This window comes from Bos mutus, chromosome 11, assembly GCF_027580195.1.
Source record: "Bos mutus isolate GX-2022 chromosome 11, NWIPB_WYAK_1.1, whole genome shotgun sequence".
NCBI classification, from domain to species: domain Eukaryota; kingdom Metazoa; phylum Chordata; class Mammalia; order Artiodactyla; family Bovidae; genus Bos; species Bos mutus.
In genome coordinates this window covers 12,573,802-12,597,989 of record NC_091627.1, presented here as the reverse complement: position 1 = coordinate 12,597,989, position 24,188 = coordinate 12,573,802, and the positions used below count along the sequence as shown (strand labels likewise).

Sequence of the window (24,188 nt, the reverse complement as noted above, 5' to 3'; positions counted from 1 at the left end):
AAGAGATCCAAGCAGTCCTTCTCTCAATTCCTTGAGGCTGTGTGAAGAGCAGACATTATGCTTCAAGTCACTATCCATGAGAAACCTCAGGCTACAATAATATGAACAGGTAAATGTAGCATGAAGGTAAAACAGAGCACTGTTATCCTAGTTTATGACAGAAACATCACTAGATATGACTTTTCTGCAATGCCTCAGTAGGCAGTGGGCCACTGGAAAGATAGTGGCTACAGGTTTACACAGGACAAGGCAAGTCAAGCAGCTGGGGAAGGCAGGAGAATAAAACTGCAGCATTGTTAGAAATCCTCGTTGTGACCTTTGGACTAGTCCTCCACCTAATAGGACTCACACTAGTGAACTTCTGACAAACCGCACTGGAAGTTCACACTGGCAACTAAGGGGCGCTTGGGCAACTTTTTTGTGACACCCTGAGAATCTCCCCTAATATTGAGCACTGCAGTTTATCTCAGTCTAAGTTATCACAAGTGCCTTTGAAGTTTCCCTATCCACTTGGTTTCAAAGTATGGTAAATACAGTAAGCAGATGGATTTATCACCCTCAGCAAATATACTTCTGGTGTAAAATCACAAGCACCAAAAGCAGCTTGGACCATGGGACGCTCAGAAAAACTAAATCAGCTAAGATCTCCTACGATCATCCTATATAGTAACTGGACTTGAGAGTCAGAAGAGATGGGTGAAACATCAGACTTTCTTCATTATAAAACAGGACAACTATCTACCTCATAGCTGCTGCTGCTGCTAAGTCGCTTCAGTAGTGTCCGACTCTGTGCGACCCCATAGACGGCAGCCCACCAGGCTCCCCTGTCCCTGGGATTTTCCAGGCATGAACACTGGAGTGGGTTGTCATTTCCTTCCCCAATGCATGAAAGTGAAAAGTGAAAGTGAAGTCACTCAGTCGTGTCCGACTGTTTGCGACCCCATGGACTGTAGCCTACCAGGCTCCTCTGTCCATGGGATTTCCCAGGCAAAAGTACTGGAATGGGGTGCCATTGCCTTCTTCACCTCATAGCTATTGAGAGTTAAATCATATATGAGAAAGTGCTTATAACACAGTAAGTTATAAAATACCTTAGCAAAGCAAAATCTTTAATATATATATATTACTTGAATTCTGAGATGTCCATTGTTAATGCTTCTTACACACCAAACAGTTCTATTTGATCAGATAATATGCTAGCTACAAAAATTAATTTAACAGGTTTTAATTGCCTTCTAAGTATTAGGTACCACTCAAGGTGCTACGGATAAAGGACATGGGTAGGGAAAAAGACATCTGTCTCAATGAACCATAAATTTACATTAATAGTAAGTCAGCTCATTACTAGCACTGCAGCAAATACAGTATACTGATTTCAGTACTACACATCAATGGGTATTTAACAGTTTAACTCTGTTTATGTTTACTACTTCAAACCTATTATTACACATTATTCTCACTGTAAATTCAAGGCACTTTGAGTAGATGAGTTTGTGCTGTGACTTTTTGTTTACTAAACTAACTACCACTGTTTACTAATCAATCACTTTGTGCTGGGTATTATACAGGTCATATTATTACATAAATTCTCTCAAACAACTTCTAAAGTATTCATTACCCACATTTTGAAGTGAAGACATATGTCCAAGGCACACAGTAACAGTTAATGGAGTTAAGGGTCAAACACTTGGCTGCCACCAAGGTCTGTGTTCTTTTTGCTATGTCTTCTTTAGCAGGAAGCATGTAGTAATGCATGTATGTGTGCATGTTAGGTCACTTCAGTGTGTCTGATTCTTCGGGACTCCAAGGACTGTAGCCTGCCAAAGTCCTCTGTCCACGGGATTCTCTAGGCAAGAATACTGGAGTAGGTTGCCATGCCCTCCTCCAGAGGATGTTCCCGACCCAGGGATCTAACTCACGTCTCTTATGTGTCTCCTGCATTGGCAGGAGGTTCTTTACCATTAGCGCCACCTGAGAAGCCCCATATAGTTATAGGGAATGGTTATTCTACAGGGCCTTCAAGTAAAGGGTTAGAATATAGAAAGAAGGCTGACAGCACAGGAGGACTCTTACCTGTGAAACAGTAAATAATACCAAAGAAATTCACTATAGTCTGGCCACTGAAAATCCAAACAGCAATAGGAAATGAGTAATTAGCTAGAGCCACTTCTGCAGAAACACACTGAGAAGAAAAGTGTGGTGCTCTCACCAGATTCAGTCCTCCAGTTCTGCCTGCTCTCAGACATTTTTCCTTTTTGATTTTACCCAAATATGTCCCAAGGAAAGGGAAACACATGAGGTATATACTGTGAACAGCCGGTTTGTTCTGTGGGAGAAGAGAAGTTGATATTCTGCAGGAAAATCTCTCCCCAAAAAGTATTTACAACGCGAATTTTTTTAAACTTTGAGAAAGAAAATGAGTGCATATTTTTTTAAAGAGATTTCTCTCAAACTTAGAAATTCCTGGAACCCAAATGAATCTGTACTTTGACCCCATGCAGCTGAAAAGAACTGCATCAAGGCAAGAGGAGTTATCTGGTGGGATGAAAGAAATCCTATAGAACTGTACAGCTCAGGTCTTAAACGCTTACACTGGATCCTCAGTTACCCAGTAACACACAAAACTGCTAGCACAGATCTAAAAACTTCGACAAAGTCTAAATTAGACAAAACGAGCAAATTATAAGAGATAACAGGTGAGTGGGCAGGGCTGTGAGGTTAAGGAAAACAGCAAAGCAAATCTTGCTGCCATTCAAAAGGAGAGGAAGTAACGTGTAAAAAATTAGATTCAAGCTGATTCTTTCATCTTATCTGATCCCACGCAATTATGTTAACATCAGCTGATGAGATTGAGCTTATAAAGAGGTCTTGCAATCCTTTAATAACCTGAACACCTTGAACAGACTATGACTCCCCTACTCCACTGCAAATTCCATTCTGCAATAACTAGTCTTCTAGTAAGGGTATAACATACTAAGATCTGTTTTCAGGTCCTCTGAACCTAGTAATAAAGGCAACAGACTAAGCTTAGTTATCACTGAAACCATAAAATCCCATGTAAGTGCACAAAACCATGGAGGGAAAGAAGCCTGTTGTTCTCAATGCTTTCAAAGTAATGGGAGAGATGTCTCCAGCTGCAAGCAAACATTATTTAGTCTTTGGCAACTTCAAATCTAGACAAATTTAGCCTCTGGCAACTTCAGTCATCTTCTCATCTCTCTATACTCAAATAATTTTTAATAATATCTATAACTATACTTAGAAATGGTTAGTTTTACACTAGAGGGTCAAATAGAACACAGCTTACCAGAATTAACAGAATTATCTTGATACTTCAGAAATCATTTTATAGTTCTACAGTTAATGGTGAACTGTAATGCTGTTAAAGAAATTAAGCCATTTAAGATTGGTTCTTCAGAGGTGTTAGAGATACTATATACAGCCCAAAAGAAAAAGTACAGGGATAAACCCAATTACAGAGTGGATGTACTTTAATTTTAAACTATGATTCATAAATGCACCTAGTTTCTATCTGTTGGGTATGGTATAGCCGGTTTTAGTACCCAAAGGACTTCTTTAAAAAGGAAGTCTATCACTTTTACTTTAAGAAATCCTATGAGTCATGCCTTCAAAACTTGAAATTCTAACATCTCTGATAAAATGTGTCTTTTTCTTCCTTTATCGTCAACTTGAAATAAATTAAGAAACTGACCAATACTTCTTGCTGCACTGGTATTTCAGGTAGGGGAGTAAACAATGGAACTTGCTGAATATCTAGTGATGAAAAACAGCAACAGGGAGTCCTTGATGGCCCAGTTAGGCCACACTGCCTCTAAACTGTCATAACAGAGAGGCCAGTTGGTCAAAGGTCTGACACAGGAGAAATAGCACACGGCAAGTTTCTAGAGACAGGACTAAGAGGCAGAAACAAGCTGATGTGAAAGGATAAAAATATTTAAAAAGAAATCCAGCTCCAACAGTACTTCTTAAAACAGAATAGATTTCTCACTCCACTTTTATTTGACGGCACTGCTATGCAGAAATTCTTTTTAACTTCAGAAGAAAGTCAGATTAAAATTCCCACATATATAAAATCCTAAATGTTAAAAGGATCACACACCTCCTAGAAAAAAATTTTTACTAAAGATTATTTAAAAAAAAAATAAAAAGCCCCCTAATTTATCTCTCTTACATTACAAAACACTTAGGCAATTAAAGCATAATTCTTAAAAAGTTACGGAGTTACTACATGTAAAATTGAAAACAGTACTGTTTTGAACCACATTTAACCCTAAAATCAGACCTAATAACCAAGCTACCCAGAACAGGTTAGCTGATACCAATAGCAATGCAAAACTAGACAAAGTAAAACAGAACACCGAAACAGTATAAAAATTAAATTGGATTTAAAACCAACATAAGCACAGGTTTTTCTGAATTAACATATTTTAGGTTGAATATAAACATTTTGAATATAAACATTTTTGCAAAATACAGAGATCGTATAGGAATAAATCTGCTTAAAATACTCTGGCAAAAAACAAAAGACAGATTATTTCTTAAATCCACTGAACATAATTAGTGCAGCATTTAAGAGAGGTCTTATGTGAACAAAACAAATATATATTTATATATACACATCTATGTCTCTCTATATATACATATACATATATATACACATGTGTACCTCCGTCCTTCTTCTCCAATTCGTCTCTAATTAGAGGGGAAGTAAGTATCACCTTCAAAGTTAGCGTGGGTTCTTTTGTATTCCGAATTATAATAGATGCCTCATCTACACATTGTTCCACTTGATATTTCTCTTCTGTGAGTTTCTGAAAGTCACCAAGATTTCAAATACAGCCAATTAATTAAAATTTCAAAAAATGAATGATTCCCCCCTTAGTCTTGGTTTTCAAAAGTTATTAACGATTAGTTTTTACTGTTCTGAAAGAGTAATCTTTAGTTCTTTAGGGTGGAAGTAACATTTCTCTCTCCCAACTTACCGGCGAATCCTCTTTCTCCATCCCTCAAAAAGCAACCACAAGGTCAATCATCTATTCAATTATTAAACAACATTTAAAATCATTCTTTCTAATATTTGAAAGTGAAAGTTACCAAAAGCATCATTATACAACAAAAGGTAAATTATTGTTCTTGAAATTATTACAAAGGACTTATATAGAATAGTAAGTTGCTGGGAATGCTCTCTAAACCAATATCTTTTTTGATAGGACAACCTAAACAGGAACTCCTACTTGCTAATAAAGATTTATAAATATAAGATTATCTAATCTTTTATGTAAGATTATGTAGATTTTTAAAGAAAATCAAGTAAGAATAAATGCAAATGGATCTCTGCACAATCACTCATCAGTAGAAAGGTTAATATAAACAAGTAACTAACTTCCCGTCTCTAACAAGAGGTGTCAGAAATCACTCCAGTGAGACCTTCTCTGGGACAAGTCATCTGACATCCACACGGAAATGTTCACTGCTTCTTTTAACAATTATACAAAAAATTATCACCAACTAGGATTGCTTTTAAGTATACATTTAATGTATTGCTATACATTAAATATATATAGTTTAGTTACACAGGGCCTTTCTTGGTGGTAAAATTTAATATATATTACCTAATATAAATAGTTGAACAGAAACACTACTGGGTCTCTCTACTCATCAACTGTGCATTAAGGGAACTCAAAGTCATTTATATAAGAACAGCATTTTACCATTAAACATCCAAAAAAAGACAGAAAACTGAAAATTCATTACCCTAATTTTGAACAGAGGAAACCAAGAAAGGGAAAGGCCACATAGTGGCTGGAAAAGCCAGAACTAGAGTACAGAGAAAAAAGCAGGAAACTGCTCACATTCACTCTGCATAAGAGCAGTAAAGATGTCTCAGAGAAAAAGCACAGTCAATTTTTCAACTGTACATGCAGATCACTCTTTAAGACACATCCAGAGTAATGAAATATGATATGAGTATTGGGCTAGACTAATTCTAAGTGACTCTGGTTTTGGTCATCCTTCTTCCTCTGCTCAAGGGAAGTTCTAAAATCACCATAGAAAAGAGTACATAGAGAAAAGGTCTGATACAATCCCAATTAATTAAGGTACCCTGATAACTCAAAGTTTTGCTATGATAAGTGTTCAGGGAAAAAGTTTTTAATTCACAAGGAAATAAGTTCGTATTGTATCAGAGACTGGTTTTCCAAACGAACACCAAGAAAAAAGGGGTAGGCACGGAATAAATGCAAAAATCCCATTTTAAATGATTTTCTAAACATTTTTGTATTAATAATAAGATGTCCATGCTTGTGTGTACATATAAAGGCATAGCAAATATGTGTACATATATAAATTAATATAAAGTGAGTATACAATTACATCCCCATTTATTTGGGTACCTCTACCCAAACAGCTACAGTCATGGATCCCAACCATCACACAAAGCCGCTGGTTTCATTGCTGGATAACTCTATTGGCTATGTTAAAATCAGATATGTTTCTTAAAATGTCCACCACTGGTCTTAAGAGTTCAGGCCACTTTTGCTCTTCAAAGATCTGAAGATACTTGTATCTTTTTTCAGCTTCTCTAGTGTAAAAAGCCCTAGTCTCTTCAAATTTGAAACAGTTTACACAGTCTGCATTCTCTCCCAGGCCCTTCCCTCAAACACTTGCTAGCCTGACAAAAAGTTTAAAACTGTAGTGCCCAGAAACAGAAAATACAGAGTTCACACAGTTGTGAACTACACTGAGAAAGCTCTATTAGTACAACTGAAGCTCCAATTTCCTGCATCTTCAATACTGAGAAATACAACAGATCTTCAATTTCTTACAGCTGATTTTCAACCCTTTTCCCATCCTGACACACTGAAAATATGACCACTCATATAAAACAACTCACTAAAGAGAACAGAAAAGGGGGTGAGATGGTTGGAAAAGCCTCCATATGTCCAACTCTTTGCTGATTACTCTAGTACAAATTTAAGAATAACAATGTTCACTATAATAAAAGCAGAAATAAATGTAAAAATGGAAAAAAGATGGATTTTACAACATTAACATTCTAATAACAAAAAGTATAGTCAGAAACCCGTTACTGAACTTTCTTTACTGTACTCCATGTTGCTTACCACTCTCCCTTCTCAAATGATCACACAATGATTTAGTCTTTAATCTTTTATATCTTTCTTTAAAAGAAATGAATTTAACCCTTGAAAGAACAGAAACTTTCCTTCAATCAGAACTGAAAATGGAAAAATCAAATGTATTTGCTCACTTAGAAAGTAAGTGTTAAGATCTAAAAATGATTTTTTTTAAAAAGTGCTCCAGAAATTAATATAGGAGAATGTGTCAATAAGTAACACAAATTTGAGTTTCAGGAACGGCAGATTAAAGTCAGGAAGATGGTTCTGAAAATCAGTTGGTGAATATGAAAGAAAATGATCCAGTAACAAAGCTAATAAAGACAAATTTAGAATTCATTTTACTTTGGGGGGAAAAAGGTCTCCACAGAAGAAATACAAATAAAGGAAACCAACTACAAAAAAAGAGAGCATTCAACAACTCACAGTTCAGCCTTGTGTGCTGATATCTATTTATGCAACATGGATTGAAGGACTAACTGATATAAAATCATCAAAAAGATGTAATCTAATTATACCAAAGGTAACATATCTGAAAATGAAAGGTGATCACAGTTTTCAACTGACCCTTGGAGCAGGCTGGTAGAGCAGGTCCTAAAGTGACCACAGCCCTGGACCAACCAGTTGCCTTCAGCCCTGGGGAGCCTTCAGCCTCCAGCAGCATCCTCCAGGAAACATGACAACAGTAAAATTCTCTAAATGCATCCCAATATGAAAAAGGCTCGAAAACAAGGAATTAATAATGAGTTTCTATTAACAGAATGAATGAATGAAATGAAATTAACAGAGTCGTCAATTTAAAAAATTAGCATCTATCAAAGTTTCCAGTTGTCCAGGCTCTTTTTGTTCTTTTCCACCCTATATCAAACCTTCTAGAGAGTTTTATAACATTGAGAGGCCTACTCTGGAAAACATGAAGACTCTCAGCAACATACGTCTGAAAAATTTAAGACTGTACTTTGAATACTAATCACCAGAAGTTTGCCTTAGATGTGATGGATGATGCACAGACCCAGAGTAGCCGTCTGTACCTACCTTTTACGTTATCAATTTCTTTTTATTAAATTAATGAAGATCACTACCTATTTTTACCTTTTCACAAATTCTCCTAGAGGTACAATTAAACTGTACTCACCTGAATCTGAATAGGAAGATTATCTTTGACTGTATTTAACAGGGTCTCTGTGGGTTTGTCTTTGCACATTAAAACCAGCTCCAAGTCCATATCATCTTTAATCAGCAAGCCTTTTGCAACCAGGCCAATCCTCATTACACCACACAATGTCCGACCACCTTGATCCCTAAAAATAAAAGTCTGAATGATTACTTTCACAGCCTACTTCTGAAACTATAACTTAATCATCACTTGGTTTTCTGGACATCCATATGAATTGATAAGGCAGAACATAAATCCAGATATCCAAAATTCCACAAAAGTAAGTCTCAGATTTAAGGCTCATAAACTACCTTACACAAAGAACCAGTAGGGAGACTGTTTCAAATGATAGATCTCTCAATTCTTTATTAAATCTATACTGCTTAGGAAAATCCAAAAATACTGTATCCCCTTAAATATCTTTTCAATTATTCAAACTTCCTCCTTTTACCTTTTAATTAGCAAGTAAAGAATTGTGACAAACATGAACACCGTGGTATACTAAGAAAGAGCATCAGAGTGGAAATGAAAAGACCTGACCTCTGCTCCTAGCAGTGCCTTCTGGCTCAGTATCTGTAACTGTAAAATGGCTATTGGCTGGGTAAGCCTTAGCTCTCTCCTTGTAGCTGTAGCATTCTAGGAATCCATAAAAGTTTATGGGGAAAGCAGAATAATGTGATAAAAGTGAAGAGCTGAGGAACCCAAAGATGATCTGCCAACACACACAATCCAAATCCAGTGGTAACCAGAAGAACGCACATTCAAAGAATATCAAGTCATGAATGGTGCATAAGAATAACATTAATATCTATCCTTGATTTTAATACCTAAAGCTTATTAGTTCATTCCCCTCAATTACAAATGAAAATGTAACTCAACTTAATGGTCATTCAACAAATAAGCAAGTGTTTGAATATGGAGAACATACTCCAAATTCTCCTGCTTCAGAGGCTCACACTGCAGATTAAGTACAAAAGCTGTTTAAAACCTGCTTAAGAAGGAAGACAAATGTGACATCTGAGAACAAACTGCATGCCACAAATCTCATTTAGACCTAACAAAGAGCCTGCATTTGAAAGACAAGGAATGAGAATCTCAAAACTGGTGATTAATTGTTCAAGTTCACAGACAGTAAAATGGTTCTGCAGTCCATGGGGTAGCACAGAGTTGGACATGACTGAACAAGTGAACAACAGATTCAAACTCAAGATGATATGACCACAACACTCAAGCTCTTTACGTTATGACTGCATCATAATTTCAGAAAAGAGAAAGATCAAAATTAGAGACTTCAAGCAAGGCAAACTTCAAGAGTGACTTCAGCAGAGTCATGATTTGGTTAAAGAGAAAAAAAAGGTCATTCTAGCTGAGGGCAGAGTCAGTAGAGTTGAGCCCAAGTTAGCAGAGTTGGAGAATGAACTGGAGAAAAGAGAAACAGAATAGTGGCAATGGAAACAAGACAGGAAATCATAAATAACTCAGCCACAGCTCAGTGCCTGCCACACCTGAGAGAGTCAATAAACATTAAAGCAATGAAAAATTATAAGGGTGGTACAAGTATAAAAAGAAATAAAAATCATTTTGAAGCAAGTAAACCAAATATAGGGCATTACTTGATATTAAGAATAGAGTCTGTCATCTTTGATTATTTTTTCCTCTGTATTCCTATTCTTTCATCTTTCTCCGAAACCTAGTAACAGTTTATAAATTCTCCCCTCATAATCACTCTTAAACCCGTCTTCAAACTAGCTTCTTTTCAGGCTCTTACTACGTCTCACCTAACTCCTAGCATCTCATCTACTGTATAGAGTATGTTACAACCAGAGCAGTCTTCCAAAGGCACAACAAGGACGGAACTCTGCCTGTGTCTTTCCTGGTGTCCCACTGAACACTTAGACATGGGCTTATTGGGAAGCAATTTAGGAATGAGCATGACTTCCTGTTTCGAATCCTGGATCTGCCACTTACTATATGACACTGGACAAATTACAAATTACTTGACTTTGAGTCTATTTCTTCATTTGTTAAAAAAAAAACAACAGAGTAATACCTTCCTCAGAGCAGTACTGAGAATATCACTTATTAATAATTAGCATAAGTAATGAACTTAGCCCAGAGCCTGGCATATATTAATAGCTCAATAAAAAATAGCTATTATTCTTTAAACAGTCCCGATACTTTTTCCTGATACTTTTTCACACCTAGATCCTTGCTGATATTTATTTTTTCTTCTACTTTCACTGTCTGACAAACCCTACTCACTCTCTGGAGAGCCAACTGCAAACGCTACCTCCTTTGTGAGGATTTTTCTGATCCCCAGACCCCACACCTAGTCTTTCCCTGCTCTGTACTTTCACGTTTTGGTCATGGATAATCAAAGTGAAGATGTGAAGAAAAGTAGATCTGAGTCTGACAGACTTGAATGTGAATCCTGACTCCACCACACACTCAGTGACCTTAAGCAAGGCAAATTTGTTATCAATTCTGAGTCACTCTTTCTTCATAACCAAATATGAAGCACTGGAAATTTAAGTAAAATGGGGGTGAAGGACAGGCAACAGTAATAGAGACTAGCAGATTTGTTGTAAAATAATGTGAAAAGTAATCTGATACAGTAATTGGCACTCAATAAACAGTAGATGTTATTAACTAGCCCTTATTAGCTTGCTTATTACATTCTATACCGTAACTATGATATACTTGGTCTTAACCATGTAGAAGACAGCAAGACTGAGCAGAGAAACTAAGTCTTAATTCAGTTCTAAATTTTAGTAATGAATTTGAATATGAGGTATTATAAAGCAAGTGACCCCAACAGGGAATTAATTTAAATTAAGCTAAATACTTAATATTTCTAAAATACATATAGTGGGAACTTGTGAGTCAGTTTGTAAAGAGGTAAAACACGAGCACACAGGTAAAAGCTGTCTAACAGTGCCTGGCAATAGAAGGTCCTTAATAAATACAAGCAAGCCCTTCCTGTCTCTGGGCCCTCTGCAGTGCTTAGCACACATCAGGAGCATAATTTGTGTCTATGACCACAACAGCTCTGTCTGGAAGCCATGCCTGCCTCTGTTTTATATAAAATAGGGACACAATCATTCTACACCTTAAGCTCTACTACACGGGAAGAATCACACCCAAGGGCTCAACCCAGGAATGTTTCACAAACTGGAAACACTTTACAGAGTTCACACAACACTATTTAAAAATTCAAACAAAGCACACAGTACATCATGTTTTAAACACCTTGACAACTCAGCAACCTGATCCAGTTCAGCAAGTGTCTACTGGAGCACTTTCCAAGAGTCTGTTCAGCCTTGACAGCATAGAGATGTATTTAAAAGGACTGACTTCACTGAAAAATACTTAGAAATGGTAAAAACAGCAAATCATAGAAGTTTTACCACAATAAATGGTATAAACACATTCCGACATGCAACTTAAACACGGAATGCAGGAATTCCCTAGTGATCCAGTTGTTAAGACTCGGCACTTTCACTGCCTTGGCCCAGATTCAATTCCTGATTTGTGAACTAAGATTACACAACCCCTGCAGTGTGGCCAATCAATCAGTTAATCTTTTTTTTTTTTTTTTCTTTAATAGAAAAGTATTTAATTAGTATACATGTGTTCCCCATAATCTATAAGTAAGGAATTTATGACTACTTAACTTGTGCGGGGACTAAGATACAAAGAGCTTCATTATTGGATGATACTACTAATTACCAATGAACTGTATATTTTGACAGTATCTTTTTAAACTTATCATATGCAAGAAAAAGTGAATTATATTGCCAAGAAACTTCAAGCTGACAAATCTATAGCTAATGTATATATTACCTGTAATAAGTTAACGAAGTCAAGAAAATATAATCTTCAGCTAAAAACGGATACTGATTTTCTTTCATCTGAAGATGGAAAGGTTACACTATCTTTCAGTTAAAGAAATCAATTTATCAATACTTTCCCACTATTCTTTATCTACTTATCATACTGATATAGAATTGAAAGGCTGAGAAAAAAATTCTGTAACTCCTATCCTCAATTTACCAGTTGTAGTCAAAGTAATGTTCTTAATCCTACGAATACAATGCAGTCAAATGAGCTTTCTCTTTCAAAGTAAACTATATTCTTACTCCAATCATAGTGACATTGCTCAAAACAGTAACTCTAAGTTTAGCAAGGCATAAATAGTTTCCTAGTTCTCACTCAGCTTTATCTCACTCATAACTCACTTTTGCTGCAGCACTGGAAGCACTGCTGTAATAGCTGAAGGGTCTGGTTCCCATTAGGCCATTCATTCAATACCCAATGAGCATGTACTACATGTAAGACACTACACTGGATCCTGGGAGTCGTCGAGGAAGATTCAGTCAAAAATACCTTTGGAGGACATTCTCCTGCACTCTTTCTTCTACATCAGAATTTTTAAACACCTGAAAAAATGACATTTTACGACTTCCCCAGAGACCAAAAAAAAAAAAAAACTAGTGTTTACTTCTGAATTTAGGAAACTAAACCAACACATGAAAAAGATGACATATCACAATCTCTGAAACAGAGGGGTTTTTTTAAGGGCTTATATCCCTTTTTAAAGGGATCCTGAACATCTCTATCCTGTTTCTCTGATCTAATCATTATTCCTCTTCTACTGTCCCTTCAAATTTAACTCAGAAAAATTCCACAATTACTTCCTTGTTTACAGTCATATAAACGAGAAAACCCAAAGAACACCACATACCAAGTGTAACCCAGTGGGATGGGACCCTGGACTTTCTGGGCACTACAAGTAAAGTGTCACACAAAGGTCAGGTCACACTTACTTGGAATAGGTGTCTACGGCCTCTTCCTTCTTTACTTCGGTCTCACCCTCTGCTTTTGTGCCTTTACTTGTTTCATCCAGCCAATCTGAGACATGTTTAAGAGCACACTCAACAGTAGATACCATATTCTGAACAGCTTCAAGTTCCTCCGGAGATGGATAAATTGTCGAATGTTTCACCATAACATGGCGATCATCATTGGCAAAAGATCTGATAGATCTCTGTCAGAAGACGAAAGAAAACTATTACTTTGATAAAAGAAATGGTACCTGAAAAGGATGACTTACAAATATATTTTAATCAAGTCACAGCTAATAACTGTTGTGATTAGCTATGTCAAACTGTTGTGAAACAGTTAACATTGAAACAACAAAAAAACTGCTCAAGAAAGGAAGTAAAAACCCACACCAGAAAACCTTAAATCTTTCATTCATGTTTTGGAAAAGTTCACACACATCACATTCAGTATTATGTATATTCCACCTTTTAGCTGAATAGATGTGTTTTCAATATCACATCAAAAAAGGTCATCCATATCACACATCATTGGCAAGAAACAGACACTTCCTATTTTCGGCAGAGTATATAGAAATGCATACAGATGACTCATGATACCCAGTCACTCCTATCCAAACTGCTGAATACTTCTGCACTTTGAAAAATTGAGATTTTGTAATATAATAATATAAAATACAAAGTTATATGTGAACAAGACAGTAAAACTATGGGCCACATCAGAATCTTACTTACTTTTTGGCATTCAAACCTTTGGTGTGATGCTTTAATTTTTAAAATAGATTAGTAGGAGATATTCCAGCTTCCAAAATGGGGAAAATAAATATTGTAAAAGAATTAATTTCCCAAACTAATTTACAAATATGTACACATTCTCAATCAAAATTCCCTCAAGATAGATTCATTTTAGTATTTCACAAAAATAATTTTAAAGCTCATGGGGGTGAGGGGAGGGATCAATGACAGCATTAAGAACTATTCTACAAAGGTGGATGGGTGGTACCATTATGCTAAAATAAAATATCAAAAATTTAAAAAGCAATAATTAAAATGACATGCTGGCCCAGAAATCAGTGGAGCAGATTAGCACCTAGAAATAGAATGAATTTCATGAAATTTTAATAGAGTAGATCCTTCACACTCATGAGTCACACATCCAAAAACCTTTGAATATCTCCAAATTTACAAATACCATTAAGACACTTGTACCACTACACAGCAAAATGAACAAGCTACATTTAAAATGAATAAACTAGGAAAAGAATTTTCACCAACTATGACAAGTGATATATATGAAGTATTTAAGCAGTAAGAATATCTAGACTACAACAGATAAATAAGCTGAAGAGGCAAATAATTCATTTCATATGAGAAGAAATACAAGTTATAGTGTCATTCATCACAGCTCACCATAAAACTAAATGACAGAGAAAATCCATCCCAAGTTAACATTTTTCCCCACCATTCACAATTAAAATATTAGTAGAGTTCCTTCTTTAGAGACCAAGTCAACTAAGTTGCTAGAACAAACCCAGAACAAATTTTTTTTTAAATAAAATCTTTCTTAAAGAAATACCTTCAGACTTGCTAAACAACATATTTCAAAAACACAGATGATTAATATTTTGTGCTTTTCCCCACACTTATCTTTTTTAAGCATTTTCTTGCTTACACTTAGCGGTGGGGGGGTGGGGGGGAAATCACATATCCTTCAGAACCAAAATAGGAGCAAAATATTTCAGCATATTTTACCAATTAAAAAATTAATTCAATTTAAGTATGAACTTTCCACAAAAACTAAGGTTTCTAGGATATTCAGTTCAGTAACCTCAATACACTCAATATTTGACCTTATTATTTTAAAATCAAAAGCACGTGGAAAAAAAAGTTTTGTTTTGTTTTGTTTTCAGTTAAATACACACACATTTTACAAAACTGCAAAACCTTCAAATCATTACTTAAAGAACTGGTTCAGGACTTTAAAACACTGAGCTTCAGGTAGAAGGCTAGAGAAAAATTACATAATTTCAAGTTCAAGGTCACCTTAGCCATTTGTATCAGTTTGCTAATACCAGTTTTATTAGAAAATATTATTTATGAGCATTCTCTCCTTTGTATTTAATAATTTATGGACTGCAGGCTCATGGGGCTCCATCTTGTGGTTTAAAGGGCTCGTAATAAATCTGAACTCATTCGCTTTGCTTAAATAGTAGAATGGCATCTTCAGCTGATGCACTGGAGCCAAAAATTAACACCACTGTTTTTACTTGCCTTCACTGTTAATAGTTTCAACTTTAAATAACTGAGCTCTTCGGTAACTAAATTAAGGAATTATAAATGATAACCTACCATGGTTTTCTATAGTATTTTAGCTTCTTCTTCCGATCCTTTCCCCTCTTTCTTGTCGTCTTCACTAGACACTGCTTTGTGTGACAGTACCTCCTCATAAGCCTGAGTCCCCTGATGGCTCAGAGTCAATATGGCAAAGATATCTGAAGGCTTGTTCTCTAGAGTACACTTGCAAGAGAAAAAGAAAAACAACTTTTCAAAAATGCTTATTTATGATTAGTTTCATATCAGAGGGTGAAACCCATAAACATATTACTGAATAAAACAGAACAATCTTCATTGTGGAAAATTACTTATTTTAAACAAAAGCTAAAACATCCTTTGAAGGCCTGGGCCCAAGAGCCTAAGTGATATGACCAGAGAAATAACTAGTTGTATTCAATGAGATGAATATATTAACAAACACAGATTCAGTAAAGAAATACAACCAGAAAATGTAATACTACTATTGGTGGGGAAAATGTTGCAATTAACCATGAGATTTTCAACAGAAATTGGCATCAGTCAGGCCTATCTGAAAAGTAGATAAGGACACCTGGAAATATAACACTTTTGCTTGTAACCAAGAGGCTTTTCCATTTGACACTGCCATCAGACTTACAATATATGTTGGAACAATATCTCTTCTTTAATCATTTCAGGCCTAAAATTCAGCATGCTTTTTTGGCTCTCCTCTCCTAACTCCCTAGAGACCTTACTGCCCTCTCAACCTATATGCAGTGCTATGCCACACTGCTGAATATTCACTCAATCCTTATTTCATTACCCATGAATGGCTGTCACCAGAATCCCACGCATATTTCTGCCCAGAGGCCTAAGACTCATTCTATTACCCCTATGTTCCACTTTTGAGATTTTATTCCAGGTAAGGTAAAAATAAGCTTTTCTGAACACTGCTGAGGTCCTTATATACAAGCCAGCTGTAAAAAATAAAAAAAGAAAGAAAAAAAACTAGAGACTATTAAAATAGAACATATACATTACATGACTATCAGGAGAAACACACACACAGAAGACATGAACACCCACGAGAAGCAGCTTCCTCTTCATCGCAGTGTTCTGTGTGTTGTGCTGTGTTGTGTGTTCAGTCATGTCTGACTCCTCGAAACCCCATGGACTGCAGCCCACCAGGCTCCTTAGTCCATGGAATTTTCCAGGCAAGAATACTTCCTTTAAATTTTCCCTTAAACAAGGAAATCCCCTTTTTACTTTCATCTACAATAATTTCCTAACAGTTACTCTCTTAAAGAAAAAAAGATCCTTTTTGAATTTTTAGGACCAGCAAAGTTAAAGGTGACATTTAACTCTACCCAATACTACAAATGAAAAAAACAGATCCACACTCAGTCAAATGATACTAAGTTATGACCTACATGCAACACAATTCACATCTTATAACCAACTTCCCTGACTCTGACTTACAAAATCCACCTGAAATAAGCCAGTGAAGATTGAGTTTTTTACGTTACATAACAACTAATTATGGAAAGATTGAGGGTAGGAGGAGAAGGAGACAACAGGATGAGATCATCATCAACTCAATGGACATGAATTTGAACAAACTCTGGGAGACAGTGAAGGACAGGTAAGCCCAGCATGTTGCTGTGCATGGGGTCACAAAGAGTCAGACATGACTAAGCGAATGAACAAAATAGATGGAACTTAGATTATTCCATATATCAAATCAAAGAGGGAACATATATATACTGCAAATCACAGGGCCCTTTTGTGCAACAAAGTTAAGACACAAACTAAAACATGATCAATGGTAAGAGACATTTCAAAGACCACCCTGTCACTAGAATTTTATCTTTTGTATAAAGATCAAACTATACTATTTAGAGTTTTTTGCATTTCCCATTTCCAACCTTACTCCATTCTAGAGGATTCAACCATTCAGTACTTGGCTGTGAATCCTGCAGCCAAAGACTGCTGTACATTTACATAAGAACTGAAAACAAAATCCACAAGCTGCTCTCTATAAAAAGGTAAAACCAGTAAGTCAAACATATTATGAAAGTTGGCTGAAAACAGAAAAAGAGAGAAGAATGCTAAGTAAAAGTTGATGCAGTGGGACTTGCCTGGTAGTCTAGTGGTTTAAGAATCAACCTTGCAAACAGGGGATGCAGGTTTGGTCCCTGGTCAGGGAACTATGATCTCACATACAATGGAGCAACTAAGCCCAAGTTATGCAAGTACTGAGCCTGGGTGTTCTACCCATGTGCCACAACTAAGAACAAACGCAACCAAAAAAAAAAAAAAAAAGCTGACATAGTGGAGAAATTATGGATCACCAACAGCACTTTTCAGTCATTAGTATGGAGAGTAAACACCCTACCCAAACATCAAGCTCTGGGCCCTATTTGCCACTGTTATTCAACAGTTTTAGAAATCCTAGCCACAGCTATCACAGAAGAAAAAGAAATAAAGACAATTCAAATTGGAAAGGAACAAGTAGACCTGTCACTATCTGCAGATGGCATGGTACTATACATGGAAAAGCCTACACACATCACCAGAAAACTATTTTGTTGTTCAACCACTCAGTCATGTACAACTCGCTGGACTGTACATGGAACCCCACGGACTGCAGCACCAGGCCTCCCTGTCCTTCACCATCTCCCAGAGCTTGCTCAAACTCATGTCCATTAAGTCGGTGATGACATCCAACCATCTTTTTGTCTGTCGTCCCCTTCTCCTCCTGCCTCAGGGACTTTTCCAATGACTCAACTCTTCACATCAGGTAGCCAAAATACTGGAGCTTCAGCTTCAGCATTAGTCCTTCCAATGAATATTCAGGGTTGATTTTCTTTAGGATGGACTGGTTTGACTGACCTCTGTGCAGTCCAAGGGACTCAAGAGTCTTCTCCAACACCGCAGTTTAAAAGCATCAATTCTTCTGCACTCAGCCTTCTTTATGGTCCAACTCTCAAATCCAAACATGACTACTGGAAAAACCATAGACTTGACTATATGTGACCTCTGTGGGCAAAGTGATGTCTCTGCTTTTTAATACACTGTCTAGGTTTGTCACTATTGTTCGCTATATTAAAGATAGGCAAATACAAAATAAGAAAAAGACATCTCACTGATACACCAAGAGGATTAGTTTAAGATAAAGAGATTTACTAGTAAATACAGACTTATTTATCATCTGTTCTGTACTTGGTACTGTACTTGATAGTACAGGGCATACGAAAATGAACCAATTCAGATACATTAAAAGAAGAGCAAACACATATAAATTCAATAATTCTTCCAAATCCCTTCAAATAAACTTTTCCTACATGGTGGCATTAAGTTTCTGTACAATACTAACTTGAAAAAAAAAAAAATACTGAATTTCAGTATTTTCCTCTGGAAATTTCCTTTTATTTTCTATATTAAAAAAGCACATATGAGAAAGCTAAACTGGATAACCCATAAATTACATATACCTACTCCAAAAATCCAGCTTTTCATTCCTACCTGGAAACACCTATCATGATGAAAAAGTTCAATCCCACCACATCATTTGAAGCCTTGCAACACTGGACACAGGCAAAAAGGTCCCTACTCCACTAATAAATAGTGTACACAAAGACGGCAGGAAAGCTGCACTCCTAACAAAAGAGGCACTGCGCAAGCCGGCTAGGTCAATCAGAAAGCTTTCTGAGCACTTACTGTCAGTGAGCAGAATGGAAAAGATGTTCTTAAGTAACCTGTTCAAGGAAGTGGTAACTAGAAAACACATCTCACCAAAGGCACACACACTAGCCCTTCCCCATTCCTGACAACAGGGACAGAATGACAGAGCTGTATCCCCCAGTCAGATGACTCATTTGGTTAAAGAACCAATAATTCAGTGCATCTCAACAAGTCTTCATTGAACATCTATAATAATCCAGCCACTGCTCTAGGCGCTTAGACTGGATCAGTGAACAAAACAGACAAAAATTCCCACTCTTCTAAGTCCAGAGGGTGGGAAACAACCAAAAAACAATAAATGTAAAAATAAATAATCTAAACAGTATGTGAGAAAGTGTGAAGCCCTATGGGGAAGAAAGCAGGGGACAGCACAAATACGTGCAGATACTACACACAGGAGGGTAGGATTGTGGTTGGTCTTCATTGAGAAGCTGATGCCTGAGTAAACCTTGATGGGGAAAGGGCATGAGCCATGCAGAGATCTCAGGAATGAGTATTCCTGGCAGGGGGAAAACAGTGTACCTGGTCAGATGGAGACACAACAAGGAGACCACTGTGGTTGGAAGGCTGAAGCAGGGTGAGTGAGGAGAGAAGGGCAGTGAGGACTGCGGGTGGAAGTAAGAGACCAGACCACACAAGGCAGAAGATGGCAAACTTTTTCTTTAAAGGACCAGATAAAAAGTACATTAGGCTTTGGAACCAGAAGGTCTCTACTACTCAACTCTGCCTCTGCACTGCAAATGTAGCCATAAGACAGTATGCAAACAATTGGGTGTGGCGGTATTCCAATTCAACTTTTATTTATAGGCACTGAAATTTCAACTTCATCTAATGTTATTTCACAAAATACCAGTTTTTTTTAACAATTTAAAAACATAAAAATCACTCTTAGCCCACAGCTCATGCAAAAACAGGCAGTGGATCAAAGAGGTCCCAGGGCCATAGTTTGTCAACTCCTAATACAGGAGGTCTTTCTAGTCACTTTAAGGATTATGGCTTCTATTGAGTGAGACACCCTTAGACTGCTTTGAGTAGAGAAATGACAATATCTGACTACGTCTTAAAAAGATCACCATGATTGCTATGTTGAAATACATAGTAAAGAGGGCAAGGGTGGAAGGAAGGGTATATCACTAAGAGTTTAGCAATCAGAGTATGGATACATTCTGAAGGGAAAGATGGTAGGTCTTCTTAATAGAATGGATGTGGAGTGGGAGTGAAGTGGAGGCCTTAGGACTGACTTCTAGGTTTTTGGTTTGAGCAACTGAGTTATGGAAGGTGCATGCAGAGGCGGTTTTGGGATGAAGATCAGGAATTCAGTTTTGGACATGTTGAATTTGAGATAATTATTAGATAGCCAAGGAGGTAACTGGATATGAACCTAGAGTTGAGAAGAGAGGTCTAGATCACGATACAAATTTGATGCTTTTCAGCATATAGGTAGTATGTAAAGCCACAAGATCACCAAAGGATGATGATTAATGAACATGGAAAAGGAAAAAGAGGCACAACTACAGTCAGCAAAGTGGCCTGAGAGATAGGAAAATGAAGACTGTGCTCTTCTAAAAGTCAAGTAAAGAAAACATGAAGCAAGCTCCTGATATAGCATAAGAATGGAAATCCTAAGTCTGACTCCTTCTTTTACTACTAAGGATGTTTATAATTCAAAGATTTGGAAGTCTTGTACACTACTGTATATCAGTTCAGCTCAGTCACTCAGTTGTGTCCAATTCTTTGCGGCCCCATGAATCGCAGCACGCCAGGCCTCCGTGGCCATCACCAACTCCGAGAGTCCACCCAAACCCATGTCCATTGAGTCAGTGATGCCATCTAACTATCTCATCCTCTGTTGTCCCCTTCTCCTCCTGCCCTCAATCTTTCCCAGCATCTGGGTCTTTTCAAATAAGTCAGCTCTTCGCATCAGGTGGCCAAAGTATTGGAGTTTCAGCTTCAAAATCAATCCTTCCAATGAACACCCAGGACTGATCTCCTTTAGGATGGACTGGTTAGACCTCCTTGCAGTCCAAGGGACTCTCAAGAGTCTTCTCCAACACCACAGTTCAAGAGCATTGATACTTTGGCGCTCAGCTTTCTTTGTAGTCCAACTCTCACATCCATACATGACCACCGGAAAAACGATAGCCTTGACTAGACAGACCTTTGTTGACAAAGTAATGTCTCTGCTTTTTAATATGCTGTCTAGGTTGGTCATAACTTTCCTTCCAAGGAGTAAGCGTCTTTTAATTTCACAGCTGCAATCACCATTTGCAGTGATTTTGGAGCCCAGAAAAATAGACAGCCACTGTTTCCCCTGTTTCCCGATCTATTTGCCATGAAGTGATGGGACCGGATGCCATGATCTTAGTTTTCTGAATGTTGAGCTTTAAGCCAACTTTTTCACTCTCCTCTTTCACTTTCATCAAGACACTCTTTAGTTCTTCTTCACTTTCTGCCATAAGGGTGGTGTCATCTGCATATTTGCTGCTGCTACTGCTAAGTCGCTTCAGTCGTGTCTGACTCTGTGCGACCCCAGAGATGCCAGCCCACCAGGCTCCCCGTCCCTGGAATTCTCTAGGCAAGAATACTGGAGTGGGTTGCCATTTCCTTCTCCAATGCATGAAAGTGAAAAATGAAAGTGAAGTCACTCAGTCATGTCCGACTCTTCGCGATCCCATGGACTGCAGCCTACCAGGCTCCTCCGCCCATGGGATTTTCCAGGCAAGAGTACTGGGGTGGGTTGCCATTGCCTTCTCCACTGCATATCTGAGGTTACTGAAATTTCTTCCAGCAATCTTGAGTCCAGCTTGTGTTTCCTCCAGCCCAGCATTTCTCATGATGTACTCTGCATATAAGTTAAATAAGCAGGGTGACAATACACAGCCTTTACGTACTCCTTTTCCTATTTGGCACCAGTCTGTTGTTCCATGTCCAGTTCTAACTACTGCTTCCTGACCTGCATACAGGTTTCTCAAGAGGCAGGTCAGGTTGTCTGGTATTCCCATCTCTTTCAGAATTTTCCAGTTCATTGTGATCCACACAGTCAAAGGCTTTGCCATAGTCAATAAAGCAGAAATAGATGTATTTCTGGAACTCTCTTGCTTTTTCGATGATCCAGCGGATGTTGGCAATTTGATCTCTACTGCGTATAGTTTTGCCGTGTTTTACTATTTACAAGAATTAATCCTCTCCTAAACTATTCTATTCCTGCTTCAGCCCATCTTTGGTGAAAACTCTGAGAACATCAAGCTCCCCTTTAAAACCTTCAATGACTACTCATTAGCTAAACAACTGGTATCCACTGAGATACTGGGTGTCACCAAGGCCCTTCATAATACAACACAGATGCAATTCTGTCCCTGTTATTTTTCTCATCATTACAGTTTCAACCAAAAAGAAAATAATGAATCTTCCCCAGAATACCATGCAACGTGCTAACACTAAACTTCACATTAACCCTTTCCCTTATCTGGACTGCAACCTCCACTCCACCATGATCTGTCCTTGTTCTAGTCATCAAATGTCCATCTCAAATCTACCCTTCCAGGAAGCCTTACTTAATACTTGAGGTTAATATAATATCTTCCTTGAGTCATCCAGTCCTTTTTCAACTTCATTTATGACACTTCTCTTACTCAGTTTTCATTATTTTTATCATAAGCTCCTTAATGAAATTACTTACCTTTATCTCCACAGCATCCAGTACCATGCCCTGCACTCAGGAGAGGCTCAAAAAAAATTTGAATTTAACCCTAGATTTCTCTTTCCTTAGAGAGAGCCATAACTTAGAAGCCTCCATTTGAAAGGTCGCCTTCTCTTCCCACACATTTGCATGGCTGTCATCATTATAGTGACTTACAGGGAATTTTAGACTCTTCGTCCATAAGCACAGTTTCTACTATTTATTTGACTTATTTCACCCATCTTGGATTAATCCCCCAAACTCTCCCACTCCTTCAGGACTTTATTAGTACTTAACTTACCTCTAACTCCTGGCATAATTTTTCGTAATTTCCATAACCAGATAAATGATCCTTCTAAATTCTGGACTCTGCATTGCTTCTACTCCATTCCTCCGATGTTTTCATCTCCTTTCCTACCCCAGGCACCCACTCGCCACCAGGGCTCACAAACTACTAACCCCAGCACTTTTCAGTCCCTCCATCTTTTGCATGCTCTCATTTTTGTCTTTATCTAATTGAAGTTACACAATCCATCATTTATCACTCACTTTCACCAGCAATCCCCTTTGTTATCCTATCCTGGCAAAATCCCAACCCTTTTAACTATACCCCACCAGTAACACTGGAAATTGGGGCAGGGGGTGGGGGGAATCACACAATAGTGTTTTTTTTTTTCTTCCAAATTCATGATCTAACCTTTAAAGGAATAACCAACAGTTTCCAATCCAAGCAGGGGTGGTACTGCAACCTTCAGGGATTTACAAATGTGAGGTAAAGTGTTCTGGCTGTCACAAGGTAGAACCCTGGTATTTGCTAAACATCCTGCAATGTCCAAGGAGACTCAATGAAACCAAATATTTACTTCCCACTTTCCTAAGTATAATTTCACATCTTCTTTCATCTCTTTACATCTATATCTTCTTCCCATATCCTCAGATTCCTTCTGCTTCCTTTACTGTTGTTCTTCGGTCACCAAGTCGTGTCCGACTCTTTGCAACCCTATGGACTGCAGCACACCAGGCTTCCCTGTCCTTCACCATCTCCTGGAGTTTGCTCAAACTCATGTCCATTGAAATGGTGATGCCATCCAACCATCTCATCCTTTGTCGCCCTGTTCTCCTATTGCCTTCAATCTTTCCCAGCATCAGGGTCTTTTCCAATTAAGTTGGCTCCTCACATCAGGCAGCCAAAAGTATTAGAGCTTCAGCTTCAGCATCAGTCCTTCCAATTGAATATTTGGGGTTGATTTCCTTTCAGATTGAATGTTTTGACTGCTTCCTATTTCAAGCAAAATATCAACCTTGCTATATCTTTTCCCATA

At 37.5% G+C, this 24,188-nt stretch overlaps 1 protein-coding gene across 6 annotated transcripts in view; it reads right to left on the bottom strand.

Moving 5' to 3' along the window:
• The window catches only part of STRBP (spermatid perinuclear RNA binding protein), a 198,764-nt gene that overhangs the window by 78,799 nt on the left and 95,777 nt on the right, over positions 1-24,188 (bottom strand). For all 6 annotated transcript variants that reach the window (XM_070379031.1, XM_070379032.1, XM_070379030.1 and 3 more), the window contains 4 exons: positions 15,501-15,668; positions 13,137-13,357; positions 8,290-8,455; positions 4,688-4,832 (listed from right to left, as the gene is read on the bottom strand). In XM_070379031.1, the coding sequence (XP_070235132.1) occupies positions 4,688-4,832; positions 8,290-8,455; positions 13,137-13,357; positions 15,501-15,503 (535 nt within the window). In that variant the 5' untranslated portion in view covers positions 15,504-15,668. The remainder of the gene's footprint in view (positions 1-4,687; positions 4,833-8,289; positions 8,456-13,136; positions 13,358-15,500; positions 15,669-24,188) is intronic.